The sequence below is a fragment of the Geotrypetes seraphini genome, chromosome 6 (genome assembly GCF_902459505.1).
Source record: "Geotrypetes seraphini chromosome 6, aGeoSer1.1, whole genome shotgun sequence".
Lineage (NCBI taxonomy): Eukaryota > Metazoa > Chordata > Amphibia > Gymnophiona > Dermophiidae > Geotrypetes > Geotrypetes seraphini.
The window spans coordinates 116,309,890-116,330,776 of NC_047089.1; the positions used below are offsets into that span (position 1 = coordinate 116,309,890).

Genomic DNA, 20,887 nt, shown 5'->3' on the forward strand with positions numbered 1-20,887 from the left:
TGGATGAGATTAAACGCAACTGCAAAGGAGGCAACACAGTGACTTCAACTATCCAGGGATAGACTGGAACCTAGGCACTTCCAGCTGCGCTAGGGAGACCAAGTTCCTGAATTCTGTAGAATAGATGATTGCTTCCTGGAACAACTTGTCAAGGAAAATACAAGAGGAAATGCAATTCTGGACTTAATTCTAAATGGACTGCGAGGACCGAGAAGTAGAAATGATGCTAGGAAACAGCTACCACAACATGATCCGCTTCGACTTTGACGCAGGGGCGACACATCGGTCCAGAACGACGACCATAACACTGAACTTCCGAAAAGGGAATTCCGAAGGGATGAGACTCATGCTGGGGAAGAAGATTAAGAAGAGGAAAAGCACTGTAAAAATGCTAGAGCAAGCTTGGTCCCTTTTTAACGCCACAGTCACCAAGGCGCAAAATCTATATATACCGCAAATCAAGAAGGGATCCAAGAGGAAAAAGAACAAGGAACCGGCATAGCTCACTGTAGAGGTGAAGGAAGCGATCAGAGACAAGAAAACTTTTGTTTAAGGAATGGAAAAGGTCAAGAATGGACGAAAACTGGAATAAGCACAAACAACATCAATGCAGGTGCCATAAGGCGGTAAAAGGGGCCAAAAGAGACTACAAAGAAAAAATAGCCAAGGAGGCGAAAAACTTCAAGCTGTTCTTTCGATATATTAAGGGAAAACAACCCGCGAAGGAAACGGTGGGGACTGTTGGATGACCATGGAATAAAGGGAGTGCTAAAGGAGGACAAAGCAATCGTCGACAAACTGAACACATTTTTTGCATCTGTATTTACCGAAGAGGATATACACAGCATACCAGAACACATCAGCTTATATGCTGGAAATGAAGACAGGACACTGACAGGGTTGATGGTCAGTCTAGAAGAGGTATATAGGCGGATCGACAGGCTTAAGAGTGATAAATCCCCGGGACCGGATGGCATCCATCCGAGGGTCATCAAGGAACTGAAAGGGACTATAGCTGAACTGCTTCAACTATTAGCCAATCTGTCAATCAAATTGGGAAAGATTCCGAAAGACTGGAAAGGTGGAGAATGTTACGCCGATCTTCAAGAAAAATTTGAGGGGAGATCCGGGAAACTACAGACCGGTGAGTCTAACCTCAGTACCGGGGAGATGGTAGAGGCGCTGATAAAGGACCGCATCATTGATCACCTTGACGGACACGGTCTGATGAGGACCAGCCAGCATGGTTTCAGCAAAGGCAGATCTTATTTGACAAACTTGCTGCACTTCTTCGAGGGATTAAACAGGCAGATAGACAAGGGCAAGCCGGTCGACATTGTATATCTGGATTTTCAGATGGTGTTCGACAAGGTTCCACATGATCAACTACTTCAGAAAATTGCGAGCCATGGAATCGAGGGTGAAATACTCATAAGGATTAAAAACTGGCTGGAGCACAGGAAACATAGAGTGGGGGTAAATGGACAATACTCGGACTGGAAGAGCGTCACCAGTGGGGTGCCGCAGGGCTCGGTGCTTGGACCCGTGCTCTTTAACATCTTTATAAATGTGACTCGGACAAGAGGTCATGGACTGAAATTGAGGGGCAACAGGCCCAGGACAAATGTCAGGAAATTCTGTTTCGCACATCGAGTGGTGGACGCTTGGAATGCTCTCCCGGAGGAGGTTGTGACGGAGTCTACCATTCTGGGATTCAAGCGCAAGTTGGATGCACACCTTCTTGCAAATCACATTGAGGGATGCGGGTAATCAAGGTCTCCATCAGGGAGCACTTAGTTTGGCCTCCGCGTGTGCGGGTTGCAGGACTAGATGGACCCAAAGTCTGATCCGGTGAAGGCGTTTCTTATGTTATGTTTCTTAAAACAAAGCTCGGTCCAACTAACATGCTAGAGTAACCAAAATCACTGAAAAGCTATGGAAGCATTTTCAAAAAGCCTGGAGAATGAGCCAGTAATATTCTTATGGAGCCAGTACTCTTGGTGAGTTACCCAGTTCATTTACCAGCATTAGTCCAGAAACATTCCCTCCCTTGTCTCTCAGAGAAGGTTCCCTCTTCAAATGGACTGGTGTTTAACAACCAAAAAGCACAATTACTTACCGTAACGGTTGTTATCCAGGGACAGCAGGCAGATATTCCCACACATGGGTGACGTCACCGACGGAGCCCCGCAGCGGACAGCCTCGAAAGCAAACTTGCTTGAAGATCTCGAGCTTTCGAGTGCTGCACCGCGCATGCGCGCGTGCCTTCCCGCCCGAACTAGGGGGCGCATCTCCTGTGAGGATCCTCAGTTCAGATACCAAGCCAAGAAGCCAACCAGGGGAGGAGGGAGGGTTGTGGGAATATCTGCCTGCTGTCCCTGGATAACAACCGTTACGGTAAGTAACTGTGCTTTATCCCAGGACAAGCAGGCAGCATATTCCCACACATGGGTGACCTCCGAGCTAAGTAAAAAGGGATGGAGGGAAGTTGGCAATTTAAGAAAAAAGATTCTGCAAAACAGATTGGCCAAAATGGCCATCCCTCCTGGAGAAAGTATCCAGACAGTAACGAGAAGTGAAAATATGAACCGAGGACCAAGTGGCAGCCTTGCAGATTTCCTCAATGGGAGTTGATCTGAGGAATGCTACAGATGCTACCATAGCTCGAACTTTGTGGCCCGTCACTCGACCTTGTAGAGGAAGACCAGCCTGAGCATAGCAGAAAGAGATGCAAGCAGCCATCCAGTTGGAGAGGGTACGCTTCGAGATACGACATCCCAGTCTATTTGGATCAAAAGAGATGAAGAGTTGAGGAGATGTTCTGTGAGGTTGAGTGCGTTGAAGATAAAACGCCAATGCCCGTTTACAGTCCAAAGTATGAAGTGCCGCCTCACCAGGATGAGAATGCGGCTTAGGAAAAAAGACTGGCAGAACAATAGACTGATTAATATGAAATTCCAACACCACCTTAGGTAAGAATTTCGGATGTGTACGAAGAACCACCTTATCATGGTGAAAAACCGTGAAAGGTGGGTCCGAGACTAAAGCTTGCAGCTCACTAACTCGTCGAGCAGAAGTGAGTGCGATCAGGAATACAGCTTTCCAAGTAAGATACTTGAGATGAGCCTTGTCAAGATGTTCAAAGGGAGGTTTCATCAGTTGAGCCAAAATAACATTAAGATCCCAAACCACAGGAGGCGGTTTAAGAGGTGGATGAAGATTAAAAAGCTCCTTCATAAAGCGGGAAACCATTGGATGTGCAGAGAGAGGTTTCCCATCCAGAGGCTGATGAAAAGCAGCAATAGCACTGAGATGAACTCGAATAGAAGTAGATTGAAGGCCCGACTGGGACAAGTGAAGCAAATAATCTAAGACTGACGCCAAGGAGGATGATCGTGGAAGAAGCTGACGAGTGGAACACCAGGAAGAAAATCTAGTCCAGTTCTGACCATAACATTGACGAGTGGATGGTTTCCTGGAAGCAAGAAAAACATCCTGAACAGACCGAGAAAATTGAGAAGAGTCTGTTATATAGAAAGGTACCAAGCTGTCAAGTGTAGAGACCGCAGATTGGGATGAAGCAAGGACCCTTGACTCTGAGTGAGCAGAGAAAGGAAAACCGGTAGAAGTAGAGGCTCCCTGACACTGAGTTGAAGTAGAAGGGAGTACCACGGTTGTCTGGGCCATCGAGGAGCTATTACAATCATAGTGGCCCGTTCCGTCTTCAGTTTGACAAGAGTCTTGAGAATCAGAGGAAATGGAGGGAAGGCATAAAGAAACTGGCCCCTCCAGTCGAGAAGAAAGGCATCTGCCTCGAGACGATGAGGCGAGAAAATGCGGGAGCAGAACAGAGGTAATTTGAAGTTGCTGGGCGACGCAAAAAGGTCTATCTGAGGAGTCCCCCAGCGAAGAAACACCGGATGAAGCGTTGTAGAATTAAGTGTCCACTCGTGAGGTTGCAGCAGACGGCTCAATTTGTCTGCTAGACAGTTCTGTTGACCCTGTATGTACACAGCTCTGAGAAAGATGTGAGAAATCGCCCATTGCCACAACCTGAGAGCTTCCTGACAAAGAGAGTGAGATCCCGTCCCTCCCTGTTTGTTGACATAATACATGGCCACTTGATTGTCTGTCCGAACCAGTACCACCTGGTCGTGAAGAAGATGAAGAAAAGCTTTGAGAACAAGGAAAATCGCTCTGAGTTCCAACAGATTGATATGACACCGATGATCTATTGACGTCCACAACCCTTGAGTATGGAGACCATCTATGTGGGCTCCCCATGCGTAGGTGGACGAATCCGTCGTGAGTACTTTCTGATGAGGAAGGTTGTGAAACCTCAAACCTCTGGAAAGATTGGAAGAGAGCATCCACCAGCGGAGAGAGTTCTTGAACAAAGGAGTCACCATTATATGACGTGAAGGCGGGTCCAATGCTTGTTGCCATTGAGACGCTAGGGTCCACTGAGGAATGCGGAGGTGAAGTCTGGCCAGGGGGGGTCACATGAACCGTGGATGCCATGTGACCGAGCAGAACCATCATCTGACGGGCAGAGAGTGTCGAAAGGGAAGACACTTGCCGGCACAGTCGAAAGAGGGTGTCCTGACGATCCAAAGGAAGGAACGCCCGCATGTTGACAGAATCCAGAATCGCGCCAATAAACCGGAGCGACTGAGTTGGAACCAACTGGGATTTGGGAAAGTTGATTTGGAACCCCACTCTGAAGAAAAGAAATAGTCTGAAGGGTCACTGTCACAACTCCTTGAAGAGAAGGTGCTTTGGTCAGCCAATCGTCCAGATAAGGAAACACCTGAAGCCCTTGAGAGCGCAGGGCTGCAGCCACTACGACGAGACATTTGGTGAATACCCTGGGGGGGCTGCCAAGCCGAAGGGGAGAACCCTGTATTGAAGGTGAAGGTTCCCCACCTTGAACCTGAGATATTTGCGAAAAGTGGGGTGCACAGGGATATGAGTATAAGCCTCTTTGAGATCCAGTGAGCACATCCAATCCCCCTGATCCATGAGGGAGTATAGGATCGGAAGTGAGAGCATGCAAAATTTCTCTTTGACTAGAAAATTGTTGAGGGCTCGAAGATCCAGAATGGGTCACAAATCCCCCGTCTTCTTGGGTACCAGGAAATACCTGGAGTAGAACCCTAGATTGTGTTGAGAAGCAGGAATCTCCTCCACTGCTCGGAGGCGAAGTAGAGCTTGAGCCTCTTGAAGAAGAAGGGGGAGTTGAGAGGGACTGGAATGACACTCTCTTGGAGGGTGATCTGGGGGCACCTGAAGCAGGCGCAGAGTGTATCCCTCGCGGATAGTTGTCAGTACCCAGAGGTCCAATGTAATAGTTTCCCAATGAGATGAAAACAGGGACAGACGACCTCCAACGGGCAGAGGGGAATTCTGCAGGAAGGATGGAATGCTCAAGGCCGGAACGTCAAAAAGATGGAGCCGGCTTGGTGACAGCAGGCGTCTGAGGTTTCTGAGAGCATTGTTGTTGCTGAGGACGTCGAGGAGGAGGTCTAGAAAAGGCTGGAGTGGTCTTCATGGGATAACGACGGGCAGGTAGTTTATACCCCCGAGCAGTAGGTGGTTTGGGCTTAGACCTGATCAACGACGCAAAAGAGCGTTCATGCTCTGAGAATCTTTTGGTAGCAGCTTCAATCGAGTCGTCGAACAACTCATTCCCTTGGCAAGGTAAGTTGGCAAGACGGTCTTGCAAATTAGGATCCATGTCTACTATGCGAAGCCAGGCAAGGCGAAGCATAGGTACAGCAAAAGCAGACACTCTCGAAGAAAGCTCAAAAGCATCATAAGATGCCTGCAACATAAAAAGCCTCAACTGGGAAAGAGTTTGAAGGATTTGTTTAAACTCAGACAGACGGTGCTTGGACAAGTCTGGATAAAAGGATGGGAACAATTTAAAAAAATGGTTAAAATAGGATGTAAAGACATAATTGTAATTCAGGATCCTGTTCGCCATCATAGAATTTTGGTACAGTCTACGATCAAATTTGTCCATAGTACGTCCTTCACGACCAGGAGGGACAGTTGCAGACACTTTAGAAGGGTGGGCCTTCTTAAGAGAGGATTCACCACCAAGGATTGATGGGAAAGTTGTGATTTCTCAAATCCCTTACAGGGTACAGTACGGTAGCATGATTCTAGCTTTGATGGAATAGCTGCAACTGAATAAGGTGTCTCCATATTTCTGATAAAGGTCTGTTTGAGTACTGGTGTCATGGGCAGCCTCAAAGTCTCTTTAGGAGGATGTGGGAGCTCCATGTCTGCCAAATATTCCTGGGTATACTTGGAATCTGAATGTAAATCTAAATGAAGAGCTTGCCCCATGTCATAGACAAACTTGGCAAAGAAAGATGATTTGGAAGAAGAAGCTTCCTCAGGAGAGGCAGACCTGGAGCGAGGAGCTACAGAATAAGGTGAAGCCTCATGTGAATATTGGGACACCGGCTCTGAGTCCACCCATACTGTCACCGAAGAAGCCCCACTACCAGTTTGTGGCGGAGTAAAGGAATGTTTCCTTTTCAGGCTCCTCAATGGAGATGTTCTCGGAGTCTGAGGAGTGGAATGTCTCGAAGGCAGAGGAGAAACATCTCGAAGTAAAGATCTCGAGGGAAGAGTCCTCAACCTCGAATGCCTCAAAGAGATAGAAGAGGGAAGCTTCGGGTCAGAGCGAGGAAGGTGCCTCGAAGAAACCTCCGAAGTCCCCGACTTAGAAGGAAGATGTCTCGACGGCCTCGACCTCTGTTTCTGATGAGGCAAAGAGGATCTCGAAGCAAGATCCGGTGAGGAATCAGATGAAGAGACTCTCTTACGAGACCTGCCTCGTGGACAGTGTAGCAGGGTCTCAGTCTGCTGCTCAGGCTGGTCTACTCGAGGCAAGATCGAAGAAGGTACCAATTGAGCCACAATAGAAGAATTCTGCGTAGTCAAGATGGACTTCAAACATTGGCACCGAGACCAAAGGATTCTGTGGTATAGGTGCTGCCGTGCGCTCCAAGGAGGAAGACCTCGATTTAGAATATTCCCGAGACTTGGAGGCACGCTTTGCAGAAGGTCTCGAGGATATAGAGGCACCCGGAGCCCTGGGTAGTGTTGAGAGAGAGTCTGGCGGCTTCTTGGACATGTAACCTGAAAAGGAAGCAGGAGACTTACCCCCAGAAGCAGACTTCGAGGACGAGAGCACCGGGGCCTTCGAGGCCGAGGACCCGGAGGTCTTTGAGGCGAGGCAGGTGTCGAGGTCGAGGTTGTCCCAGAAGACAAGGCCTTAGGTCCCGCAGGTATCGAGACAGTCGAGGCCGAGGCTTTTTCAGGCTCCATGTTAAATAACTGAAGAAACCTGTCACAGCGGCGGCGAAAAGCCCAAGGCTGAAGGGTCAGACAGCGATCACAGTCCTCAGGATGATGAGTGCGACCCAAACAGACCATACACCGACTATGAGGGTCGGTGATAGAAATTGTCCTGCCGCACGAATAACAACGTTTAAACCCGGTAAGAGGCCGGGACATAGAAAAAATAAAGTCCGTGCCAAACAAAGTGAGCTGTTGGGCCTAGGCCCAAGGCTCACCGGCCGTACAAAAACACACAAAAAATTGTTTTTATTATTTTTATTTTTTACCAAAAAGAATGAAAACGACTGAGCACAGCGACCAAACTTTTAATAGAAAAAGAAGCAGCCGCGGTGAAGAGAAGGCAAATATTTCGCTGCGAAGCTGAAGAAAACGTGTCTTCCTTGCTCCGCGGAAAAAAATGAACTGAGGATCCTCACAGGAGATGTGCCCCCCTAGTTCGGGCGGGAAGGCACGCACCATGCGCAGTGCAGCTCGAGATCTTCAAGCAAGTTTGCTTTCGAGGCTGTCCGCTGCGGGGTCCGTCGGTGACGTCACCCATGTGTGGGAATATGCTGCCTGCTTGTCCTGGGATAACGGAGCAGTCTTCTAGTCAGAGTTTTATCTGCCTTTCTAAGGCATGCAGGGCTAATTGCCTTTAACAGATTGCTATAGCAATCAGGTAACAGCTGTTAAGCACTCACAGAGGTTTGGGAACAAGGAACCGAGAAATCCCCAGGCTGATTTTCTGGCCGACATTTGGTTCATGTAATTTACTGTTTGAACAGGAGAACAGTATTGGCTCTTGTGCTCAACCACAGCCAGTTAATTAGGAGGCAAACTTTGTAGTGTCAAACATTACAGTCTCTGGCATAACACTATATCAGTTTATCAGAGAGAAAAAAAACCCAGCAAGGGAAAAGAATCACAGTTCTCAAGCTATCTCAATTTGCTCTGGCTGGTTCTCAAACTCAGCACTGCACTCCTCTATCAGCATAGGCTCTGGAGGGTAGGATTCTAAAGGTGAGTTCACAACCTGCTCTTCCTTCATTTCCCAATCGGAATCAGCAAGCAGCCCTGGCTGTTCCAGGCAAGCTCAGCCCCATGCTGGGCTTCCTGCCTCTGCACTGCTCCTGCCCCGATGTCTCTCCTAAAACCTGCCCACCTACCTCCCTCCCCCAGAGCCAGCCAGCCTGCCTGCTTGCCTACCTCCCCCCCCCCCTACCGCGGAAAACAAAAGCCTTCCTCCAGGCCCGATTTAGGTCCACCGCCACTGCTCCTCTTTTGCAAACTACTCGAACCCAGAAGCCTTCTTTCCGATGTCAATTCTGACGTCGGACAGGACGTTTCGGGCCAGCCAGGCAGCGATTGGCTGGCCCGGAACGTTCTCTCCGACATCAGAATTGACGTCGGGAAGAAGGCTTCCGGGTTCGAGTAGTGGCAGCAGAGGAGCAGCGGCGGTGGACCTAAATCGGGCCTGGAGGGAGGCTTTTTTTTTGGTGCGGCAGGGGAGGGACAGGAAGCGATCGCCTGTCCCGTTGTCCCCGCGCACAGCTTCCAGACGCTGTCTCTGAAAATGGGACATTTTGGGTGTCCCGAAGCTGTGTGTGGGGACAACGGGACAGGGGATCCGAAAACGGGACTGTCCCATTCAAAACGGGACGTATGGTCACCTTAGGTAAAGGGTACCTGAGCTGGGGGAGAGTGTGCTCGAGGGGATGAGCAAATTGCTTTAAGAGATCCACACTTGGGTTGTTCTTTTTGTTGGTTTGTATCCACAGGACAATGGCCTCGGAAGGACTTATGAAGTAGATGAGGGAGCAGCTGAACACCCAACAGGAGGCAGCGAATAGATGGCTCGTCAAAGAACTGGAATTAGCCCTGCAGCAACAAACACTTTTGCAATTGGTGGAAATACAAACCCGGGAGCTCTGGAACTTAGCAGCCGGACTACAACAAAGAGAGGTACCAAGTAGCTTCGAAGGGTGACTCACCAATGATGGGGTTGGGGCCCAAAAGGTTGAGTGGCAAAAGGGGCTAGCCCTCACAAAGTTAGGACCTGAAGATGATCTGGATGTTTTTCTTGTGACTTTAGAGCGGGTGGCTACAGTTACAGGTTGGCTCCTAGAACAATGGGCTATCTGCCTTGCCTCATTTTTGTCCTGGGAGGCTCAGGCTGCTTATAGGACTTTAGACAGTACAAAAGCCCTAGACTATGCAGCTGTGAAGGCAACCATACAGGACAGATTAGGCCTCACTAAAGAGAACTATCGAAGGAAGTTTAGAGGCCAAACCTTTCAGAAAGGGGAAAGGCCAAGAGTAGTGGCTCAATGCCTGGGTGCAACAGCAAAATTTTCTGACAGGTCTGAACTGTCAAGCCTTACTTTCTTCTCAGTGCCAGAGCCAATCAACACTCAGGCACTGAGCAGAAAGTAAAGCAACAACAGCTCAGACTTGTTAGCAAATTTTGACCGCAAATGTGGCACAAAGAGGTTAGGGAATCACTCGGCATTTATAGAGACTCGCTCAGAGTGCTCATTTTAATATTAATGACCTCGTTGTACTACATTGCATGGAAGTATCGGAGACTACTAGAAAACTCTGAAAAGACCATGATAAGCCATTTTAATAATCTGCCGCTAAAATACATGCATGTTAAATCAGCTAGAACTGGTTTAGTGAGCACATTAAAGGCAGATTTTAGTTTTGAGAATCTGAGGTGATAGCTGGCCACACCTACAGGGGCACCACATACTCCTTTCCAATGTCTCATATACTCCTTAGAGTACACATGCCACGTGTTGAGAACCTATGTAGCAGGATACTTATTTATTTATTTAGATTTTTATCCGTTCTCCCAGTAGCTCAGAACAGTCTACAAGTAAACATACACAATGGAGTGTAATTGGACATATAAGATTATACAATAGATTTAAATGTTTGGACATACAAAACTGTGCAGCAGTTTAAATACAGGGAGTATACAGCAAATTAAGAGCAGTAGTTTAAATATAAGTAGTATAGTTTAAATACAAGTTATTTGAGTTTAAATACAATTTATTAGAGTATAGGCTGAGAGAGGACTATACCGAAATTTAGGGAAAAGATAGACAGGAGAGAGAAGAGTAGAGGTGGGCCTTAAGGGGAAGGGGTGAAGAATGAGGGTGACCTTTAGTTGAAGAGGAGGGTCTTTACCATTTTTCAGAATGTCATTAATGAGTTCTGTAATGAGTTGATTATTAAATCTTCATCTGGAGTGCTATTTTAAATACTTCTATTTTGTATAAAGACTTTCATGATAACGTCCCCCTCTTTAATTGCTAAAATAGTGTAGTGTTTGCAGGCTGGGGTTTTTGAGATTATCTTCAAATAAAGTAGACCAAGAGGCATCTTACCTGGGTCATGTGAGTTACAGCTATATCATTCCTCACAGTTATTTTCCCATCATTCAGATGAAATATGAAGAGCTTTTTCACTCCTGAGAGAAGCCTGAAATATGGACAGATAAAACAAGAAACATGTTTAAAAGTAAAATTTAATAAACAAAACACTTTCACAATGATGGAAAACAGTGATGATATACCAATAATCTTAAAGCATCTTTGGATCTTTGAGACGTGGTCGGCGTCCGAATTAAAGTGTGATCGGATATGTTACACCCTGAGGCAGCTTAATAGTGAAACGCTGGCCACCATTGGTGTACCGATCTCAGAAAAAGATAAGTTGATTTTTTCATCTGTTTTACACAATTTTTTCAAAGCAATTATTAATATAAGCACATTGCTTGGACCATCTCTCACAGGAGGTTTTCAGCCAGTGAAGTGATCGCTCTAACACCTTTATTCCACCTTTGTGGAGGTGGGAGGGCCCCTGTCTGAGGCTTTTTCCTCCGTCTATATTGGTCTTTTGCTTGTGCCTGTGCTTTAAGATTATTGGTATACCATCACTGTTTTCCATCATTGTGAAAGTGTTTTGTTTATCATCAATAGTTTTCACAATATCCGAGTGTTTTTGTTAAAAGTAAAATTTAAACCTTCCTTTTAATTTCTTTGAGTTCTGCTAGAAATAACCCAATAGTCTAGAATGTCTCACCTATTGCACTGGAATATACTTTAGGCAACAATGATAAAAGAAATGTTTCTTCAGATTATAAGTCTGTAGTATTGTGCTCACAGCTATAATTTATGTTAATAATAATACTTTCCTTATATTATTTAAAATATTATTGTGAAGTGCTCAGACCAAGTAACCCAAAATATAGTGAAGTCACTACAATGAGGTTAACAAGGGGACCATCATCGCCTTCACCTGTCCCCTGCCCTCCCTAGATGACCACAAACATTTTCAGATCAGTATAATTTGATGTACTTATCTGAATAGGAGGGTAGTTGGTTTCATTAGTACTCATTGGTGACTGTGCTCTTATAATGATTTTCCCAGGATATCCTCTTTGTGTGAACTTAGTGTACATTTCCATTAGCCTCTTTATTGAAATCCGATTCCTCTGAGCAGATTCTCCGTATACGGAGAAACTGCCCAGTAGGGATACTGTTTCTCAGTGCTCGAGGGTGAAAACTCTGGTATTGCAGTAATGTATTACGGTCTGACATTTTTTTGTGGAGAGTGGTGGAGATATGTTGATTTTGTTTGAAAATCTTTATGTTTAAGAAAGATATTTGATCCTTATCTGATTTGTATGTGAATGCTATATTAGCATCCACAAAAAAATGTCAGACCGTAATACATTACTGCAATACCAGAGTTTTCACCCTCGAGCACTGAGAAACAGTATCCCTACTGGGCAGTTTCTCCGTATACGGAGAATCTGCTCAGAGGAATCAGATTTCAATAAAGAGGCTAATTAAATGTACACTAAGTTCACACAAAGAGGATATCCTGGGAAAATCGTTAGAAGAGCTTGGAAAAGAGCTAAAAATTGTCACCGACCATGGTTAATGTTAAAAGATCAAAATAAACAAAAAGATCAGAATATCATTTGCGTTATGCCGTACACCAACAATAGCAACGCTATAAAACATATCATATTAAAACATTGGGCAATACTACAGTATTATCCAATACTACAAGAGTTGCCTAAATTTGCCTTTTCAAGAGCAAAGAATTTGGGAGAACAGTTAAAACATAATCTGCATAACCAAAGATCGGTGCCTAAGCTTTCTCATAAGCCCTGCGGTAAGTGCAAGGTCTGCCGGTATATATTGGAGGCCACCTTTGTGGAAATACCGTGCTCAGGTGGACGGCATTTTACTTTGAACACAGGGACCAATTGTGAATCCAGGGGGGTGATTTATTATATACAGTGCCCATGTAAAAAGATTTACATAGGGCAAATGATCCGAATGATTAAAACTCGGATCATCGAACATCTAAGTAACTTCAGGACAAGCTGAATTTCCGCCCCCCTGGTTTCCCATTGGCTGGAGCAGTCTCACTCATTAGAAGATCTGAGATACACGGTATTGATTCAAACACATAATGCTGAGGGTGATATATCCAAAGCATTAATACAAAAAGAACAACGCTTCATATATAATTGGCAGACCTTGGCTCCAAAGGGTTTAAATCTAGATATAGACTGGCTAGCAGTTTAAGAGTATGACTCCTTTTTCCAGTGGATTTAATTAAATTCAGAGTTGATTTCCGGTTGTTGTCTTGGCAGCTTCTTCCGGTTAGTTTGCTTTAAAAACCTACAAGCTAAGCAGAGAGATTCAGTTGGCCCGTTTGCTTTGAATGAATCTTGTCTCAGTGAGCCACCACCAGGTAATATAGGAACTTTAAGATCTTCTAAGATTAAGATTAAGTCAACACATTGGAACCTAGTTAATAGTACTCAGAACCATTAGAGTTAATTTGATATGTTATACTATGTTTTAAGTAGTTTGAATTGGGAATTTTGAACTTGATTTTTCCTTAGTGTCCCTCCCTGATGAAGAGGTGAAACTCGAGTCGGGGGGACGGGATTGGAAGTATGAATGAACAGTTCTAGAATTTTAACGGAGCATACGAGTTTTATCAGCACACAGTCACCAATGAGTACTAACGAAACCAACTACCCTCCTATTCAGATTATACTGATCTGAAAATGTTTGTGGTCATCTAGGGAGGGCAGGGGACAGGTGAAGACGATGATGGTCCCCTTATTAACCTCATTGTAGTGACTTCACTATATTTTGGGTTACTTGGTCTGAGCACTTCACAATAATATTTTAAATAATATAAGGAAAGTATTATTATTAACATAAATTATAGCTGTGAGCACAATACTACAGAGTAATTCTTGTCACAGAATACTAAGCTTTATCTCCCTATTAAGTAAGAAATTCAGATTATATATAACATCTAGCATTTGATCTCCCACCATGGAAAAAGATGGCTATTGGTTAAACAATTAACAGGTATACAATAAGCAATGAAATTATTCATGAGCAAAATTAATTATGATAAAGGATTGAGAAATTAGGTTCTTACCTGCTAATTTTCTTTTTTTTAGACTTTCTAGACTGGTACACTTCACTGATGAGTAATAGCTCATCATGACCAGCAGGTAGAGACTGAGACAAAACTTTTGGCTATAGTACTAATAGCTATGTTTCCCTCTAAATAACCAGTCTGTCGAATAGCCAAGCAGAACTAAGAAGCACTAATTATAATAGTAACAACACTCTGAACAGGAGGAGCAATTAACAGAGCAATACTGTTGGAAAGTGCATAAAGAAAACCTCTTCAGCAAAGATCCCCACAGGTCGCCAGCTGAGCAACAGCCACTGTTCTTTTCAATCTCCCCGGCCCTAGAAAAATACTAGAACCCGCAGAAAAATCCCACTCTTTACGCAAATCCTGAAAGAAAGACAGACAGGGTGGGGCCTGTACCGGTCTGGAGAGTAAAACAAAGAAAATTAGCAGGTAAGAACCTAATTTCTCATTCTTTAGCATCTCTCCAGACTAGTACAGTTCAATCATAGGACATATGAAAGCAGTACCCATCATGGTGGGACCCCCAGAGAGCTGCCACCAGAACACGCTCACTGAACACCACGTCTTGGTGCGGCTGAACGTCCACACGGTAGTGTCGCACAAAAGAATTCAAAGAAGACCAAACCACAGCTTTACAGATATTCACTGTAGGCACAAGAGAAGACTCAGCCCAAGAAGCTGCCTGACCCTGAATGGAATGAGCCATGAGAAATTCCAGAACAGGCTTCTTCTGCAGAAGGTAAGCGGAAGCGATAGTCTCCTTAATCCAGCACAATGGTAGCCTTGAAAGTGCTGTCCCCCTTACGAGGACCCGCTAAGAGGACAAATCTGATTTCCGGAACTCCTGCACCTGCTGTATGTAAGAGCGAAGGACCTGACAGACATTCAACTTGTGCAACTACCTCTGTTCCAAAGAGCACTCGGCAGAAAGGAAGGAACAGGCTGCAGCACAACCCACTCTCTATAAAACTCCAGGAAGAGAGGCCTACAAGAGAAAGCCTGCAGCTCAGAAACGCGACTTGGAGAAGTAATGGCCACCAGAAAAACCGCCTCAAGAGTAAGGTCCTTCAACGAGCAGGAACCCAGAGGCTCAAAGGGAGGGCGTACTAGCACGATAGGAACAGATTGAGATCCCAGGCCAGAACCTAAGGCCGCACTAGAGGCCGAAGCAATTTAGCCGCCCTCAAAAAGCGAACCATGTCCAGAAAAGACGTTAAACGCTTACCCTGCAGCAAAACGCAGACAAAGCTGCAAGCTAAACCCAGAGAGAAGTCCAGGCTAGGCCCCTATCAAGGCTATCCTGCAAGAACTCCAAGATGTGAGGCAAAAAGGTGCAAAAGGAAACCACTTTACACGTAGCATACAACTCTTCAAAAATATGCCATATTGCAGATAAACCTGAGAAGTGGAAAGCCTCAGGGACCCCCAAGTACATTAGATAGATTGTGAGCCCACCATGACAGATAGGTAAAAATGCATGAGTACCTGATTGTAAAACCACCTAGATAACCTTGATAGGCGGTATATAAAAACCTAATAAACTTGAACTTGAGATCACTTTATCTGAATAACCCTTCTTACCTAGGCATTCCCTCTCAAGAGCCAAGCAATGCGAAGAATGACTCTGCCCACCATCTGCCATGAAGGAAACACATATAGGAGGCCCGCCACTGGCCAAGGCTGTACCAGTGCATCCAGCCTCTCTGCTTCAACATCCCTGCGCTGACTGAAGAACCGGGGCACTTTGGCGTTGAAACTCATAGCCATCAGGTCCATGACCATCGGATCCTAAGACTGCACAATCAACTCGAAGGCTGTGGGACCAAAACACCGCTCTCCGGGATCTAGCGCGTGATGACTGAGGAAGTCCACCTGGACGTTCTCCACTCCTGCTATGTGGGAAGCTGAAATGTCCAAAAGATGAGTCTCTGCCCAAACCAGGAGCAGAGCAGCCTCCTACACCACTAGACCTGGATCCCCCCTGACGATTGACATAAGCCATCGCCGTGGCATTGTCTGAGAGAACCCGAACAGACTTGCCCATCAACGTCTGGAACACTAGCAACGCCAGCCAGATGGCTCTGGTCTCCAGAATATTGATCGACCAAAACACCTCCTCCAGAGACCAAATGCCCTGAGCTGAGCAACTAAGACACTGCATTCCCCAACTGAGGAAACTGGCGTCCAAGAAAAGCACTGTACACTGGGGCTGATCCAGACTCACTCCCTGCACTAGACTGGAAGACTGTAGACACCAATAGAGACTGTGACGAACTAACCCCTGGAGGGCAGAATATTGGAACTGGAGGCACTTCAAGCAGGGGAGGAGGGAAACAGAGATGCAGAGAACGTCCAGGCAGAGGAAGCAGAGAACAAGACAGAAGATACCATCGAGGAAGAAGTCTGAGAGCTGGAGAAGTTCATAGAGGAGGCATACAGGGAGGCCGTGGAAAATCACCAGCAACAGTGGAACTGCCAAAAGACACCTACAGAGAGTGTGGACCACCCGACAGACAACCACCAGGAAGAAATGGGTGATACAGTAACAAGAACGAAGGATACGGACCTGCGGCAGGAGAGATGGACATACACCAGGGACACGGACCTGAGACTGGAGAATCAGGAGAAGATAGAGAGGACAGCAATTGTCGTGGGCGACTCCATCATCAGACAAGTTGACAGCCACATAGCGGGAGGAAGACTTGGACAACGTTCTGGGGGAAGAGCAAGCTCTACAGGAAGGATGGACGTTCCGTCTCAGCAGAGACGGAACGAGGCTATTGCAAGCAACATCAAGAGAGAAGTGGACAAGTTTTTAAACTAGGAAGAAGGGGAAAGCCGACAGTCGACAGAGAGAGAGAGTCGATGGTTCGGGAACCAGTATACCCAGAGGATACCGTGAAAGAAGATAGAGGGAAAGACTCACTGGATTACAGGCAAGAGAGATCGAAAAGGACACAAGAGGGAAGGAAATGCAAGAAAGGAAAAAGCTGCAAACTCAAGTGTATGTACGCAAACACAAGGAGCCTTACAAATAAGATGGGTGAATTAGAAGCCATAGCACAAAAAGATAATGTTGACATCATAGGTATCACGGAAACATGGTGGACTGAGGAAAACGTCTGGGACACTGTGCTACCGGGATACAAACTATACCGCAGAGACAGAGTGGCTCAAAAAGGTGGTGGCATTGCCATATACGTCAAAGAGGAAATTGAATCTGCTGGAGAGAACACGCCACAACTGATAGATAAGTTAGAGTCTCTATGGGTCAAAATTCCAGGAACAAATGGCCTGGAAACGAAGATCGGCATCTACTACCGACTCCCAGGGTAGTCCAAAGAAATTGATGGAGAAATGACAGACGAGATTAAATGCAACTGCAAGGGAGGCAAAACAGTTATCATGGGTGACTTCAACTATCCGGGAATAGACAGGAATCTAGGCATCTCCGGCTGCATTAGAGAGACCAAGTTCTTGGATGCTGTAGGCGATTGCTTCCTGGAACAACTTGTCAAGGAAAATACTAGAGGAAATGCAATTCTGGACTTAATTCTAAATGGCCTGCGAGGACCAGCATAAAATGTAGAAGTAGAAGGGAAGCTGGGAAGCAATGATCACAATATGATCCGCTTTGATCTGGACGCAGGGGAGAAACATCGGTCCAAAACGACAGCCACGGCACTAAACTTCCGAAAAGGGAATTACAAAGGGATGAGACTCCTGGTAGGGAAGAAGATTAAGAAGAGGATAAGCACTGTAAAAACGCTAGAGCAAGCTTGGTCCCTTTTTAAGGACACAGTCACCGAGGCGCAAAATATTTATATACCGCGTATCAACAAGTGATCCAAGAGGAAAAAGAACAAAGAACCGGCGGGCTCACTGTAGAGGTGAAGGAAGCGATCAGAGACAAGAAAACTTCATTTAAGGAATGGAAAAGGTCAAAAACGGATGAAAACTGGAACAAGCACAAACAGCATCAATGCAGGTGCCACAAGGCGGTAAAAAGAGCCAAAAGAGACTACGAGGAAAAAATTGCCAAGGAGGCGAAAAACTCCAAGCCATTCTTTCAATATATTAAGGGGAAACGACCCGCAAAGGAAGTGGTGGGACCGTAGGATGACCATGGAATAAAGGGAGCACTAAAGGAGGACAAAGCAATCGCTGACAAACTGAACACATTTTTTGCATCTGTATTTACCGAAGAAGATGTACCCAGCATACCGGAACCCATCAGGCTATATGCTGGAAACGAAGACGGAAAGCTGACATGATTGACGGTCAGTCTAGAGGAGGTATGTAGGCAGATTGATAGGCTTAAGAGCGATAAATTCCCGGGACCGGATGGCATCCATCCGAGGGTCATCAAGGAACTGAAAGGGACCATAGCTGAACTGCTTCAACTAATAGCCAATTTGTCGATCAAATCGGGAAAGATTCCGGAAGACTGGAAAGTAGCGAATGTTACACCTATCTTCAAGAAAGGTTCGAGGGGAGATCCGAGGAACTACAGACTGGTGAGTCTGACCTCTGTACTGGGAAAGATGGTAGAGTCACTGATAAAGGACAGCATCATTGACCACCTTGACGGAAACAGGCTGATGAGGACCAGTCAGCACGGTTTTAGCAAAGGCAGATCGTGTTTGACGAACTTGCTGCACTTCTTTGAGGGAGTAAACAGACAGATAGACAAGGGCAATCCAGTCGACATTGTATATCTGGATTTTCAAAAGGCGTTCGACAAGGTTCCGCATGAATGACTACTTCGGAAAATTGCAAGCCATGGAATTGAGGGTGAAATACTCATGTGGATTAAAAACTGGCTGGAGCATAGGAAACAGAGAGTGGGGGTAAATGGACAATACTCGGACTGGAAGAGCGTCACCAGTGGGGTGCCACAGGGCTCGGTGCTTGGACCCGTGCTCTTTAACATCTTTATAAATGATCTGGACATAGGTACGATGAGCGAAGTGATTACTTTTGTGGATGATATGAAGTTATTCAGAGGAGTAAAGACGCAGGGGATTGCGAAGATTTGCAACGTGACATAATCAAGCTCGAGGAATGGGCATCGACATGGTAAATGAGGTTCAACGTGGATAAGTGTAAAGCAATGCATGTCGGTAACAAAAATCTCATGCACGAATACAGGATGTCCGGGGCGGTAATTGGAGAGACCTTCCAGGAAAGGGACTTGGGAGTTCTGATCGACAAGTCGATGAAGCCATCCACACAATGTGCGGCGGCAGCAAAAAGGGCAAACAGAAAGCTAGGAATGATAAAGAAAGGGATCATGAACAGATCAGAGAAGGTTATCATGCCACTGTACCGGGCCATGGTACGCCCTCACCTGGAGTACTGCGTTCTGCACTGGTCGCCGTACCTGAAGAAGGACACAGTACTACTCAAAAGGGTTCAGAGAAGAGCAACTAAGATTGTTAAGGGGCTGGAGGAGCTGCCGTACAGCGAAAGATTAGAGAATCTGGGCCTCTTCTCTCTCGAACAGAGGAGATTGAGAGGGGACATGATCAAAACATTCAAGGTACTGAAGGGGATAGACTTAGTTGATAAGGACAGGTTGTTCACCCTCTCCAAGGTAGGGAGAACAAGAGGGCACTCTCTAAAGTTGAAAGGGGATAGATTCCGTACAAACGTAAGGAAGTTCTTCTTCACCCAGAGAGTGGTAGAAAGCTAGAACGCCCTTCCAGAGGCTGTTATAGGGGAAAACACCCTCCAAGGATTCAAGACAAAATTGGACAAGTTTCTGTTGAACAAGAATGTGCGCTGGTAGGGCTAGTCTCAGTTAGGGTGCTGGTCTTAGACCAGAGGGCCGCCGCATGAGCGGACTGCTGGGCATGATGGACCACTGGTCTGACTCAGCAGTGGCAATTCTTATGTTCTTATGGGAGAGTCCAAATCGTGCACCTGGGTTGACCACCACTGAAGCAGAGCATGCTGAAGCAGACGCATGTGAGCCCAGGCCCACTGAACTACATCCAGAGAAGATGCCATTGACCCCAAGACCTGGAGAAAAACCTGCGCCCAAGGAAGCCATCAAAAGGCAAATTTGCGACTGTAACTTGACCACTCGGGCCAAGTTGTTGTCGAAAAGAACACCAAGATATTCTATGAGCTGAGATGGAGCCAACCGGCTCTTGGACAGGTTGACTACCCATCCCAACGACTGCAAGAACTCTACAACCCGAACCGTAACTCAGGAACTCTCATGAAATGACTTTTCTTGGATCAATAAGTCATCCAGATAGGGGTGAACCAGAATGCCTTCCTAGTGCAATGCCACCACCACGACCACCAAGGAGATATGAAGAATTAGCTCCTGGAGCACTTCCCGCTGAAAGATGCACACCACTGACGCATTCTCACTAGCTGATGGAACTGAAAGACTGCCACCAGAGGTATCCATCCCCCTGAGAGGATCCTGGAAGTCTCCCAAAGGGATCAGGTCCTCATCCAAAGAAAACAGTTCCTCGTACAATAAAACATCATGCCAAGAGAACCTCGGCCACTTGGACGAGAGGAGACGGGGACAAAACCAGCGCTGAGGGGGGCTGAACCAGTGTGGATGTGTAGGGAAACACACACCCTGACCCCTGGGCGGAAGTAGGATCCCCGGACACCTGAAGATAAGCCTTACACAAGGCAAAAACAAAATCAGGGGGGGAAAACTCCTGGCGGCCAAACCAGAGGACCTAGCAGAAACCTGCCCCAATCGCTCCAATACTGGGGGAAGGTCACCTGAGGCTGCAGACAAAATGGAGGTGCTTCCTGACCAAATTGGAGCAAAGCCTACCAAAAACCATGCCCCCAAGGCCTTTAGCAGCTGAGCAGTCTGAACCTTCATAGCTGCTAAAGCAGGCAAGCCTGCAGCAGCAGTAAGAGAAACCTTATTTCCCTGACCATTGGCAGCTGAGGAAATCCTGTGTGGATGTCGGGGGAAGCCCGGGCTTCCCCACTGTCAGCTGCTGGCGCACAAGATACTCATGAAGGGGAACCTTGCTCGCTGGCACCCAAAGCCAAT

General features: G+C 46.3%; 1 protein-coding gene across 4 annotated transcripts in view; it reads right to left on the minus strand.

The window, feature by feature from the left end:
- The window catches only part of TUBGCP5 (tubulin gamma complex associated protein 5), a 1,496,334-nt gene that overhangs the window by 964,275 nt on the left and 511,172 nt on the right, over window positions 1–20,887 (minus strand). For all 4 annotated transcript variants that reach the window (XM_033947661.1, XM_033947658.1, XM_033947659.1 and 1 more), the window contains one exon: window positions 10,749–10,842. In XM_033947661.1, the coding sequence (XP_033803552.1) occupies window positions 10,749–10,842 (94 nt within the window). The remainder of the gene's footprint in view (window positions 1–10,748; window positions 10,843–20,887) is intronic.